A 13,630-nucleotide genomic window follows, 5' to 3' on the forward strand; every position below is an offset into this window, starting at 1 on the left:
AGGACAGTAGTATATCTCCTTCCATCACATATTTCTGTCCACTCGCCTCATCTATGTCCTCAATGCTTTCCTCTGTTATTTAGGTATTTGTATAGGCTTCATCACTGTCGAGCTGGAGAGCTTCACTATCATTCACATGCTACTACTCCTCTTCTCAGTTTGGTGCCCCTGTCCAAATGTGCCCTAAAATCCTCCCTCACTAGTTGTCTTCTCTCTAAAGCCCCCATATATTCACTGCCCAAAAGATTGTTTTACCAGCAGTGTCTCTTTTTTTCTCTTGAACAGCGGATATACCTGTAGTTAAACCTCTGAATTCTCAGTTATGATGGGCCCATCGACACATGCTATTAAGGCAAAGCAATAAACCTCAACACTTATTAAACCAAAGTTTATTGCTCCTGGGCACCACATTTACACATGGATCCAGGACTGCAGCATGTTCAGCTGGGTCAGGGCAACCCCTGGCTGGAAGGCTGGGACCGGGGGTCAGCTTGCCAGCCTGGGATTACTCCAGCCAGAGGGGCTAGCTGAAGCATGACAGTCTCCAGTACAGGGCTCGCTCCCTGAACTGAAGCACTCTCAAGCTCCAACCAGCAACATCAGCATATACACACGTAGTGCTGCAGAGTAACAAGCTCCACAGCAAGATATTGCTTGTATTTACAAGAACTACCCTGCTGTTGAAATGTTAGTTTCCTGTGACCTCATACAACTGCACATGTAGATGTGCGAAGTTTTCTGTGAAGCTAATTAGTCTACTGCAGTAAACGTCTCGTGTAGATATGCCCAATGAGTTGAAAAGAAATCTCTTAATATCAAACCTTCAAAATACACAGTTAAGATAATGTCCCCTGTAAAACCTTAACTCTGCTTCTTACCATGTTTCATCATGTTGCCGTGAGGTCTGTGGTCTTCCTGAGCGGCTTCAAAACAATTGGGAAAGCATGAGAATAATAAAGGATTATTGGTCACCCTTACCTGAGGGTATACATGCAGTGCATATTCTGTGTAATAAATTGACTTTACTACATAGTAAAAATGGAATGGACCCACAATTCACAGCCCTACTATAAAGTGAATGACTTCAATACAGGTTAAAGTTACCCCTTGAAGTAATTATACCACATGGAACTTGTTGAATGTACACTCCCCTAGTTAATTTCATTAACGTGTTTGCTCAGTGCAAACCAGCTTCCTGCCATTTAGTGGTCATGTGCTGTAATACATTCTACTGTGGGCACCTACCTTGGGAGAGCCAGTTGTCTGTTTCTTCCTTGCTATACAGCAGGGATGTCGAATGCATTCAAGTCCTCAGGCCAGATGAGAGTGGCTGGGCTGGTATGCATGCTGAATTGGGACTGACTCCCTATGCTATGTGCAGCACCTGTGGTGACAAACGTGATGATCTGTTCTGGGGCTTGTGTTGCATGTAGTCTGTGGGCTGGATGTGGCACTGCACATAGCACAGGGCATGGCCTGTATGCAGTGCCCAACCAGACTGACCATGTGCTGGCTCTAGCATGGCCTGATTTGGACTGGTCCTGGAGCCAGTGAGCACACAGTACCCAGTGCATGGTGCCAGATCCAACCTACATGCCATATGAGTGGATGAGTCTGGAGCTAGTGCATGCCCCAAGTAGCACACATGGGATGGATCATACAGTTCCACAGGCCAGATCCAGCCCACAGGCCATGTTTGATGTCTCCGCTGTAGAGTAAATTTAAACTAATCCATGATTCCTCTGTTATTTGTGGTTAGGCCAGGCTTAGTGACCTAGTGAGCTAGCTGGTATGATCTACACATTACTTCAGACAAACTACCAATGAATTGCCAGATGTTAATAGCTATTTATCCTTGTCCTGTGCACTGCCTCAGGGATAATGCTTCAGTTATCCCCAGCTGAGCCTAATTATGTAGTATGGTGTGTATTACTGAACAGTTAAATTCCCTTAGGCAATAGTTAAAAGAAAGTGCATGGCAAATTATATGGCCTTTTAGTGGGTATTGGGAATGTGCATGAGGCTGTTAGAAAAGGGTGAAGCATTCTTGTTTCCTTGTCATCATGCTCTGCCTAGTGCAGTGTATTTTTCTATAGATATTTTGTCTGCTTGGACTTCCTACATATTGAAGGTAAAGAGGCCTTTTTGATTCCTTGAGAAACAGCTGCTGCTTTCTTCAATGGCAGAGCAGGCCACAGGAAACTGCTGAAACAATCTGCTGGCTTAGTACAGCCACACTGAGCCCAGTGAGGCTGTGTGTGTCAGCTTAAAAAAAGGCAGATCTTGGAAAATATAGGTCAGGTTCAGTCCTGTTACAACAACTATTGCCAAATGTGAGAGGTGAGGGTATATGGAGATGCCTTACCTCTTTTTGTGATCTTTCAGTCCTTCAGATATAGATATTAGATATTCTGGAAGGGTGCAAGGTAATGCCTGATAAAATTAACTCTGTTAATGAAAGTGTTGGGCAGGGAATTCCCTTGGTTTTTGAGGAAGTGATGGTAAGGGAGGCACCTGTTCTGGTAGAGATTAGAGGGCTGTCTGGACTTCTTAAATACTAGGGCAGGGCCAGTTGTGGGAAGAAGGGAATTTATTAACCACTGGGCAATGACAGCCACATACGTCCTGAAGGGAGAGGGCACGGGGAAGGGAAAGGGTAGTATCTGACTCCCTATTGGACTTTGAGGACTATTGTGTATGGAAGGGGGCCTGCAGAATGCTGGAGGATCAAAGAGGATTGTGTATTCCTTTCTTCACTGTAATGGGGATTCTCCTCCTTCCTTTTTTCCAAAGTCTTTCCTGGGTCATATTGTGAAATATGAATCTTTCTGTTCATATGCATTTTAGAGGAATTTTAATATTTAAAGTTCTAAAATTTTAATTTTAAATAATTTTTTTTAGCTGTCAGGTGTATGTAAAAAGGGCCCTTCATTAAATGAGCCTAAATTTGGAATACTAATGTGAATTTTGCCCTAATGTGACACATCTATTCATGTGAATATTAGAAATATCTATGCTTAAGTAAAAGCACTCTTTTCACAAAACAAAACTTCCGCAAATAACTCTTTTTATAGCCCTGCACTTAAATAAGAATACAGGAAGAGAGTAGTAACATACACAGTTGATATTCTTAGGGGGGTGAAATATCATCCCTGACCAACATAGCTGTGCCAGTAAAAAGCCCTGAGTGTAGATGGAGTTTTACTCTCAGAATTGTGCTTTACCTGTACATCTTGTTTCATATACAAGGTGAAGTGGAGTAGAATAACTACCAGTAAAACTTCAGCATTGCCAGTGTAAGCTGTGTCCACATTAGGTGTGCTGACCTGCTGAAGAACTTCTAGTTTAGAGATGTCCTCAGGAATCTTGTAGTCCTTGGATGTGGTTTGGGTTCGGTGGATATAGTATGTTGACACGTGCTATAGAGCGACATGGAGCATGTGTGTTACCTCGTCAGGCAAAAATCTTGTGGCACATGTGCAGATTGCAGTATATCAGTCAAGCTTTAGCCAAGCTTGTAGGGCTAACTTAAACTTCTTATGACGTCTTAAATAGTGTTTCTTGGAAGAAGCAACTGATTTCAAGCCTGATGAGATGAGGCATAAGCCTTTCCTTCCTTCCTAGGAGTTTTTCTTTGGAAATACCATCTTCAGATGATCCCAAATATGGATAATAAATCCTGCCTAAAAACCCTAAGGAAGCATAGCATTTTCAAGCGTATGGATGTGTTTCAGACCACTAAAAAAACCCAACAAAATCTTCCATTAATAGTACTCACTTGAGCTTACATGAGACACTACTACGCAGTTGTTAATGTGCATTTATTTAGTACTTGTATAAATAAGTGCTAAATGAATGTGCAGTAACCTGAGTTACTGTACAGTAGTGCCAGCAAACACTTTTTTTGTGATGCTACTGCACAGTAGCTGAATACTAGTGCCCAGTAGCGTCACATCATGGTCTTTGTCACGCAATGCTACTGCACAGTAGTATTGAGCTACTGTGCAGTCAGCATCTTGTATAGATGTGGCCATTATCTAGTCCCTCCTGACAGTGTTTGACCAAGTTTGGGGATTCTGCAGTTGAATCACTCTATTCATGGGAGGGAAATATCTGGTAGGAGAAATGAAATCAAAGTCAAGACAGAAGGGAAACATTTAGAAACCCTTTGAATTCAACTCTTAAAGTTGGATAGTGGGGCCTTAAACCATAATGAATGCTATATTTAAAAAATGTGTAAATCCTCTGAAGGGTTCTGCCTATAAGAATCTCTTTCCCAGTTTATTGTACCTGAGGATGTCAAGCTAATCCCCAAGAACAATTTAAAGCATTTCTTGAAAATAAATTCCCTCATCTTCTCAATCCCATTTTTGTGTTAAAATTTAAACAACATACCTAAAAATTTTTCTTTTAAATGGGATTACATCTTAGTGTCATGCTAGGAAATGGAAGAAAAGCAATTACCTGGGTAGAATTTACTCCAGAAAGAATCTGCCTTCAGAACAGTAACAGATCATGGCAGATAGCTTATCCTGCCATTTTTCATGTGGGCTTAACCTTAATGTGTGTAGTGTTGCTGATACACCTGAGCCATTTTGATGTAGTCTAAAAGAAGGCTATCTTATTATATGGAAATGATACTGCCTAAAGGACCTCTGTATGGAGCTCTGATGAGGAAAGTTACTACAAGAGGTGAAATAAAGCCAGGTGCTTGTTAACCTCTGGGTGCTGGTTGTTATTAATACATCTGCTACTGTCAATAGATTTTTGAAGCTACAAATATGAACTTATGGCATCAAAAGATTCAGAGGACTTGAGAGAAAAAGATGGTATTTTTTAGGAAGAGGTGGACTCTCAAGAGCAAACCAGATTCAGTGACGAGTGGGAGTGGAGCAGGGGCCAATTTTAAGGCTGGTGGGCCCTTGGAGTTCAGCTAACCAGATGGTAGCCCCAGGCTGTTCCATCTCTAATTAAAAGTAATCTGTTGGAATTAATTATTTCAGCTTCTCAATTAAGAAGGCAAAATCTGTGGAAGGAAATCTTCCTCTGCAAAATAAGCAAGCTAACTTTTTAAACGAATGTAAGGATGCATTTGGGGAGAGGAGACAGAATGGAATAATTTGATGTAATTATGGTTTGCAATTTGATAACGCTTCCTGATGACATGTATTTCTGTACTATGAATACTCTTAGCTCTTCAGTTTGTATTCACTTGAACAAAACACCACTCTTCAATATTCCCTTCAGTGTCCTTTCTTTTCATTCAGTCATTAGCTGACAGCTAAATCAGCACTTTCTTTAATGCAAACGTTGGCCTCCAGGATGCCCTCTGCTCACTCTTAGTAAAATTCACTGCTTCTCTTCAAGATCTTCCATGTCATGCCTAACACAATTATGGCTTTTATTTGATCATTATTTTATTTATGCTTTTTTGCTGTTTTCCTCTCTCCACTTTTTGCCTTAACTACCATTTCGCCCCCCTTTTTAAAAAAGAAAACAGAGGCTGCTTTGGTTTTGTGATCGTTCTATGCATAAATTGCCTCACTCCGCCCGTAGCTCTGCATTATTTTTTTAAAAGTTTAAATATTTTGGTAAAAGCATAAGTTTACTTGAGGTAAATAGGTAAGATCACACAAAAAGCGCAGTTTACTGAGAAATATCTGTAAATATTTGACCATGCTACCATGATGGTCAAACTAGTCTGCATTTCTAGTGAAAGTGTTGCTGAAATCAATACAGTGTTTTGATGTGCTGTGTATATTTTGTGGCACAGAATATGTGTATCTCTTGGATTTATGTTATAGATTTTAACAGCCGTGAAGTGATTGATGTGCTCAAAACTAGTGTATTAATGATTTAGCTCACAAAAGAAACACACTTTTTTCCTTAATAAAATTAGACGTGGGGTTGTATATATTGAAAGCTTTTCCCACCCCAGTTCCTTTCTTCAGAGAAACTGGATAAATATTAGCTGCCATCTCATTCAGTAAATCATATGCGTACATATTTTTAAGGGTCACTATTCAGTACTTGATTTTTAAGTACAATGACATTTATAATTTGTGTATATAATCGTTTATCAGTAGTTTTTGTAGCTTTTTAATGTTGATTTTATTTTCCAAATTTTTGCATAGGTCTGTAACCAGTGATGAAGGATCCATGAATGCATTCACAGGAAGGGGGTCACCTGGTAGGGGTCAAAAGACTAAAGTCTGTACCACACCTTCATCTGGTCATGCTGCATCTGTGAAGGATTCAAGCAGCAGATTGCCTGTTACAGACCCCACTCGGCCTGGTGCCACCACCAAAATCACCACCACCTCCACCTACATATCTGCCTCTACACTTAAAGTAAACAAGAAAACCAAAGGGCTCATTGATGGCCTTACTAAGTTTTTTACACCATCACCCGATGGTCGCAGATCACGAGGTGAAATAATAGACTTTTCAAAGCACTATCGTCCAAGGAAAAAGGTCTCTCAGAAACAGTCATGCACTTCTCATGTGTTGGCTACAGGTACCACACAAAAGCTAAAACCTCCACCTTCTTCACTTCTACCCCCAACCCCCATCTCTGGTCAGAGCCCCAATTCACAAAAATCCAGCACTTCCACCTCTTCTAACTCTCCCCAAAGTTCTTCCAGTCAGTCAAGTGCACCCTCTGTTGGTAGCCTTCCTAATAACAGTCAGCTAAAGGGACTCTTTGATGGACTTTCTCATATTTATACTACTCAGGGACAGTCTCGAAAAAAGGGACGCCCAAGTTATGCACCACCCAAACGTATGCGTCGTAAACCAGAATTATCTTCCACATCAAAATCTAATACCCATTTCTATGGAAAGAAAGAGGTTAGAAGTAGGTTTATTTCTCATTCCTCTGCCTCTGGATGGGGTGTATCTAGAGGACGTGCTTTTAAAGCAATTGCTCATTTCAAGCGAACAACTTTCCTTAAAAAGCACAGGATTCTAGGCAGATTAAAGTATAAAGTGACCCCTCAGATGGGGACCCCCTCACCAGGGAAGGGGAGCTTGGCAGACGGAAGGATTAAACCTGATCAGAATAATGGTAAGCAAAGGTCAAAGCGCCAACCAAACCTGCGTCCCGTCCAAAACCAAAATTCTTATTTTGTCACATAGGTCTTAGCTATTTCTCTTGTTCTTCCTTCACTTCCATACAAAAGCAATAAAACTTTGACCTTTTTATCTAATGCTGACTAAACCTCCAAAATGTTTTTTCTGACTAATACTACACCACCTTTTTATTATTATTTATGCATCTGTAGTGGCACTAGGAGCCCCAAATGCCTTCATAACGTCGCTTATGGCTTTGTAGTACCGCATGAGTAGCCACTTTCATGCTACTTCCTTGTTCTTTCCCCTGCCCTTTCTCTGGCAGTAGTGCTGTCATTATGATTGTGTGCTATCAGCGCTTATAATAATGGGCATTTCAATTCATTTCCCTCTGCTCCATTGCTTTTTCATGACCAATTCCATCCTGCTGCAGTCTCCACAACACTTGATCTGTACTGCTGTGAAATGTCCTTTTTCTGATTATTTTTATTTAAGAGGAAATATATTTATAATGTCTGGATGTATTCTTAGCTTAGCATTGGTTTTCTAAGTTTTTTCTAAAAGGGGTTTTTGTTTAAGATAGCACAAAGGGGGACACTGGATTTTTATTTTATAGTGAGCTAGCTGCTGAGATTTTCCAGGACATGTTCAGTAGAACCTATCACCTTAGTTATTTTAGGCGGGTTGTTTTCAAAATTCATTTAGTATAATTGAACTAAACTCTGAAGGCTTGCATGAAACAGGTGAACAGACACTTTGAATTGTTTCTTCAGTGACAGAGGGAGGGGAAAAGGCATAGTTCCTATAGCAGGTATAAAGGAATTCAAGTAGAAAGTAGAATGGGAGCCTCAATTGCCTACAGTTCTGTTTAGGAGTACCACCCTGTTAAGGCATGTGTGGTCTTCATGTCTGTGAATAAACTTTCTGCTGGTTTTAAATAACAGATACTGAAATCAAATTAAGCATCAAACAAGAAAATACAGATGTTTTTCTGGTTGGAAGCAAGGACACTGTTACAGAGGAGGATTTGGAAGTTTTTAAGCAGGCCCGGGAACTTTCTCTGGAGGTAAGACTAGCTGCCAGTAATTTGGTAATCAAGTGTATATGTTAAATTCAATTACCTTTCATAGATTTCATAGACATCAGGGCTGGAAGGGACCTCGGGAGATCATCGAGTCCAGCCCCTTGCCTAAAGGGCAGGAAATGAGCTGGGGTCATAGGATCCCAGCAAGATAAGCATCCAATTTACTCTTGAAGGTGTTCAGTGTAGGTGTTTGAACCACCTCTGCTGGCAGACTGTTCCAGACCTTGGGGGCTCGGACAGTAAAGAAATTCTTCCTTATGTCCAGCCTGAAACGGTCTTGCAGGAGTTTGTGACCGTTCGACCTCATCATCCCTTGGGGCGCACCAGATCCTGGTGGTCACCCTCGATAAACTTATAGGTGGCCATCAGATCACCCCTGAGCCTACGCTTTTCCAGGCTAAATAACCAAGTTCTTACTTTTGGCGAACTACTCATTCTCATATTTTGATATATTCTTTGACTTTCTTTTTAAATCTCCACTGAAAGCAGCCACTATGAGTAGCCACCAGATAAGTGTGTTGTTTTTGTGATGAGGCGGTCAAAACTGGGGAGAGGGTTATGATTAGTGCACAGTTTTACTACTTTTACATTGTCCTGTTAAAACTCACAAGACCTTTTAATTGTGTAAGACTTTTGTGGTATGAACCTCATTTGCTGGATTTAACTAAAGCTATTGTAGTAGGTGGTGCTTTATTTGTTGTTATTTAACACTACGTATTTACATATATTCTGCTGAAGTTGGATTAATTTCTTGGCTGAAGAAGTTTCAGGCATGATAACTGGATTTTTCTCTGTCCCTTTGTCTAATGAAAAAAGACAAGATTTTTTGCTTAAGTCTAGTAGGTAGAAGGGTTTGTTTAATCAGAGGTGGAACTGCAGTAGAATTTGTGCCTCAAGCAAACACAGGTTAGAGGGAAGGACACAATAATAACCCTTGCTACCACAGTCTTCCATAGCATTGTGTCATAAATAAGAACGTTAAGCTTGGCTTTTCCAGCTGTGCTTTTCTACATGCGGCATCTCTGACAGTTTTTTACAGGCCCTTGCTACAGATTCAAATGGAAGCTAAAGAGAAACAAGCTACAGAGTTGTTACACATTTGAAGCACTAACTTGAAAATGTGTAACAACTCTACATTATTGTTGTTGTCAACTCTTGAGCTGGTTGGCTCTTTTTATAGCTGGATAATATTTATCGTGTAATAATTACTTTGCACGTGTGGCTGGTCTAAATTTATAGTGCAGTTAACCAGTTAATTGTATAATATATGTAATTTGTAACAGGAGCCTCAGTAATCTTTTTCCATTTATGCAGCCAGAAGTGCAGGGCCTGATATTGTGCTTGGTACGGGGCTTTAACTTTTGAGTTAGGCATGATCTCTTGGTCCTGTGAGTTTGCCTAGTGTGAGTTTGGCTTTTGAGTCTTTTCTTTTTTCTTGTTTCCTGCTAGTTACCTCTCTTGCACAGAATGATTTCCAACCATACCACAGTGCAGCAGTGTAAACTTTTTATAAGTTTATTTGATTTGATTAAGATGATCCTTTCTATCTTCCTGCATCAACCTTATCTAAGGAATCTAGCTACCAAGGGAACAACTCTTACTTCTCTTGGAACTAACTTACTTTAACATCCAGTGAGTAGTAGAAGTACCAAATGGGACCCTCTGCATTCAAGATATCTGCTTGTAAGAGAGGTTAATCCATTTTTGGTGAAGGCAAGTGTTTCCTTTTGTCACCATTCATCACCTTTTGGAGACTGGAGGACATCACAGAATGTGAGCTAAGACTCTCCTGGCAGAGGCCATCAATAAGATTGAATGAACGTACCCGTTAGGTCGGGTCCATCCTCTGTCAATCCTAGCTGAGCCCCACTTCCAGAAGAATGGAGGTTACAGGCGGACTTACTGCTGCACACAAATTTTGGCTTATTTTCTGCATGTCTGGGTTATATAGCGTTGTATCTGTTGATTTCCAAAAACTTTGGACAGCGAAAAACCTGAGAGACTTGAAGCCGTTTTAGTTTTAAACAAGTCAAACTGAAGGTGCACAATGATTCTTCTTTCATATGTTGTTATAACATGCCTTTGTTTTTACTATACCTGACAGAAAATTGGGTGTAAAAATACTGGTGAAACAACAGGACGGTACCCTTCTGTGATTGAATTTGGAAAGTTTGAGATTCAGACCTGGTACTCTTCGCCTTACCCGCAGGAATATGCAAGGTACTACAGTTATCAGGTCTATTGAATGATATTATGTAATGGAGGAGAAAGAGGGTTTTACCTTGTTGTTTCACGGTATTTCAGATTAAATTTAATTTTATGCATACATTCAAGTAAATCCCCAAACTTCTAATCCACTAGCATTTTTAAAATCTTGCACATGGTATAAACATGCCATGAACAATATCTTTCTTTTTGCCTCACCCGTAGATGATACACTGTTTTCACTGGAAATTAAGGAATATGCCAGGAATGGGTTATACTGAAATAAAGGGCAAACAAAGCGCAGAGGGTAGATCATTTTCACTTGTGTTAACTATTGGGTTTTTATAGTAATAATATATTCATTCATCTGTAAATTTTCTCAATTTCTACTGTGTTGAAAGCTCTAACTTGCCAAATACTTTAATCTCTTAAGGGGGTCTGGTTAATAGTAGGTAATATGTTCATGACAGTAGGATGGCATCAAAACTAGGCAATGTTATTCTTGGCTGCCTATGCAAAGGCATGCCAACTGATAGCTCTTCTCTGTAGTTGTTAGTAAACAGCCCCTAGAAATACCGTGTTCAATTTATTTACCAAATAGATACCAACAGAGAGAAACAACAAAAATGACTAACAGTATTCTGGGTGATTTACAAAGAAAAATTAAAAGCCCAGTATGTGCGTATTACTAAATGATTTGGAGGGAGGAGTAGATGTGAATTCACTGAAATACTTGTAAGGGTTAAAAGGACTAAACTCATTGTACTATCTTTGTGTAGCCATCAAATGCATTAATAATGCCAGGACAAATGCTAGAAATTTCTGTATGTCAGTAAGTGGCAATATGGCATAGACAAGGGGATCTCATAGAAATTAGGGTAAAAAAAGGTATATGATCTAATGAAGCAACGAAAAACTTATACCCATAGGTTCACCCAGTTGAATCAATACTGTACCAAAGCCCCCATCGTTGTGTTTTTAAGGTAATGGTTTAAATCAGTTTTCCTGTGCTTCCCAATGAAGGATGGATATGCATGTTTTTAATCTTTCTCCCTATAATACATAATTAGGGCAAGAAGAAATACCGTTTACTTCAGATATGTTCTGATGATTTTTTTTAAATTAGTGGGCTGGAGGCATGTGTATTTTTTTTTTTGGTTAAAATTAATAAATTCTTTATAATCTTTATACTTCAACAGACTACCAAAGCTTTACCTGTGTGAATTTTGTCTTAAATATATGAAAAGTAAAAACATTTTGCTAAGGCATTCAAAGAAGTGTGGTTGGTACCACCCCCCAGCTAATGAAATCTACCGAAGAAATGACCTTTCAGTGTTTGAGGTAAGTATATTAAAATCCAAATGTTTTCCAAAAAAGAAAGTTATTTGTATTAGTTGATCTTTGCCAATCAAAGTGAAAAAAGAAAAATTAAGATAGTTAATCCAAGATTAATATTTTGCTCCAAAAGTAAGTCTTTTTTTTCTTCCTCAAAGGTTAGATTTCCTACCTTTGTATCTGGTGTATTCATAAATCATGCAGACCCTAAGAGTTTTCTATCTTTCTTGTGCAAGCAGCTTTTAGATGTAGGTTGAAAATGGTAACTTGCTAACTGCATGTTTTTCTCCTTCTGGTCAGGGTAAGGTCTTACTTCCTCTTACTCAATTATTCATTTTTGGCTGTCTTTAATTTTTCTTGGGAGATAGGAAAAATAGAAAGTATGTTTTTTGGGGGGGACAATGCAAAGAAAACACTTTCTTCTTTTCCTTTTACTGAAGTTTTATACATGTGGACTTGGGGTACCAAGCATATTAAATCTTGAAACTAAAATTATTCCTCCTTCAGATGGTTTCAGAAATATCTCTATAACCACTTGAGTGTTGAGGTCCCAAGTCAGGCCTTTTGTTTTTCTATATTAACCCCACAGTGTGTTGAGACTCTGACTAAATTAACCAGCTTTTAATTTTGTTGGTTCAAAAGTTAAGCCAGTAGGGTATTCTCCCTTGTGATCTTTTTAGAATTAACCTCTTAAGGGCTGTTGACCACATGACTTTGTTTTGCAAAGACCCCTGAATTTAACTAATATTCTCTATTCCATATTCCAAGCTTTGTGTCTGCAAGTTTAACAGCTGCACCAACTACTTTAACCTACTTATTCCTATTTCTTAAACAGTGATAGAGACATTACTAGCAGAAAGGACTGCCTAGTATCCTGGGCCTTCATTCCAAAGAAATAGCACAAATATTTCTGTACAGAAATTCTGAAAGTTTTTTTACACCCCACTCATCATGAAAGTACCACAGATATCACAGGCTGCTCAGACCTGGCATTTTCATATTGCACAAATGACTGCCTTTCTTGTCTAGCCAGATGTTTGTGTTTGTTCCAGCTATGAGCAGAACATTAGGACTTGGTCTAGTCAGTCACTGGTTTGGTAATTTTAACCAAAAGAATTCCAGTTTAGCATTACCTCAACCCTAGCCAAAGCCTTTATTCCCAGGTTTTGCTTTTCTTATGCTTTCCCACAATATGTTTGTGCCACACCCTACTTCCCCATGTTGGAGAACTAGTTCCACTGTCTTTATGGCCTTTTTATACTAAAATTTACTTCTGTGAAGGACACAAATTTTATCTGCAGAAGAACTTATTTCCTGGTATAATGGTCTGTATAACAGGGCTTTGGCAGGCATAGAACTTTGTTGGCCAGGGGTGTTCCTCCCTCTTCTAATAGACATAAAGTGCCAGCAGTCCTTTTAAGTGCATGATAAAAATTAGACTTCCCTGAGTATAAGCAGCCACTCTTGTTTCAGTGAGTCAGGAGTAGTTTTTTAGTCTCTGCCTTCTTTGAACACCTGCTAACAGAGTAAGGTAACAGGGGAATCTTGCTATCCTGTTACATAATGCTAACTTAATACCAAGTGCCAGCCCATAAATTAAAACTTAACTTCATTCTTTATGTTCTTTATAGCAGTCTTTTTTAGGGCAATTTGTAAAAGAGCCCTGGAAGGGAAAATGTATAGGAAGGAAAATCTGGACTCTTAGGTTTTTTTTTTTTACCATTGCATTTAAGTGGGACTTGGAATGGAGTTACTGAGATGCCTAAAGAATAATTCTCCCCACTTTGGTTGGAGTGTTGGCTAGGGCCATTAGTTGTAATTTAGACAACTGCGGGTGCCTAATGATGAGGTGGTAGGATTCCTACAGACTCCACCCATTCATTCTTTTTTGGCAGGACAGTGAAAGGAATGGACTGCTTTACTCCTGTTTCTCCA

General features: G+C 39.4%; 1 protein-coding gene across 14 annotated transcripts in view; it reads left to right on the forward strand.

The window, feature by feature from the left end:
* KAT6B (lysine acetyltransferase 6B) overlaps positions 1-13,630 on the forward strand; it is a 223,128-nt gene that overhangs the window by 149,050 nt on the left and 60,448 nt on the right. For 10 of the 14 annotated variants that reach the window (XM_090058679.1, XM_090058676.1, XM_090058677.1 and 7 more), the window contains 4 exons: positions 6,135-7,066; positions 8,016-8,137; positions 10,260-10,375; positions 11,560-11,701. In XM_090058679.1, the coding sequence (XP_089914805.1) occupies positions 6,135-7,066; positions 8,016-8,137; positions 10,260-10,375; positions 11,560-11,701 (1,312 nt within the window). The remainder of the gene's footprint in view (positions 1-6,134; positions 7,067-8,015; positions 8,138-10,259; positions 10,376-11,559; positions 11,702-13,630) is intronic. The other 4 variants (XM_090058686.1, XM_090058687.1, XM_090058688.1 and 1 more) reach the window with 2 other exon arrangements.

This window comes from Crocodylus siamensis, chromosome 7 (genome assembly GCF_052110815.1).
Source record: "Crocodylus siamensis isolate JL-2025a chromosome 7, ASM5211081v1, whole genome shotgun sequence".
Taxonomy (NCBI): domain Eukaryota; kingdom Metazoa; phylum Chordata; order Crocodylia; family Crocodylidae; genus Crocodylus; species Crocodylus siamensis.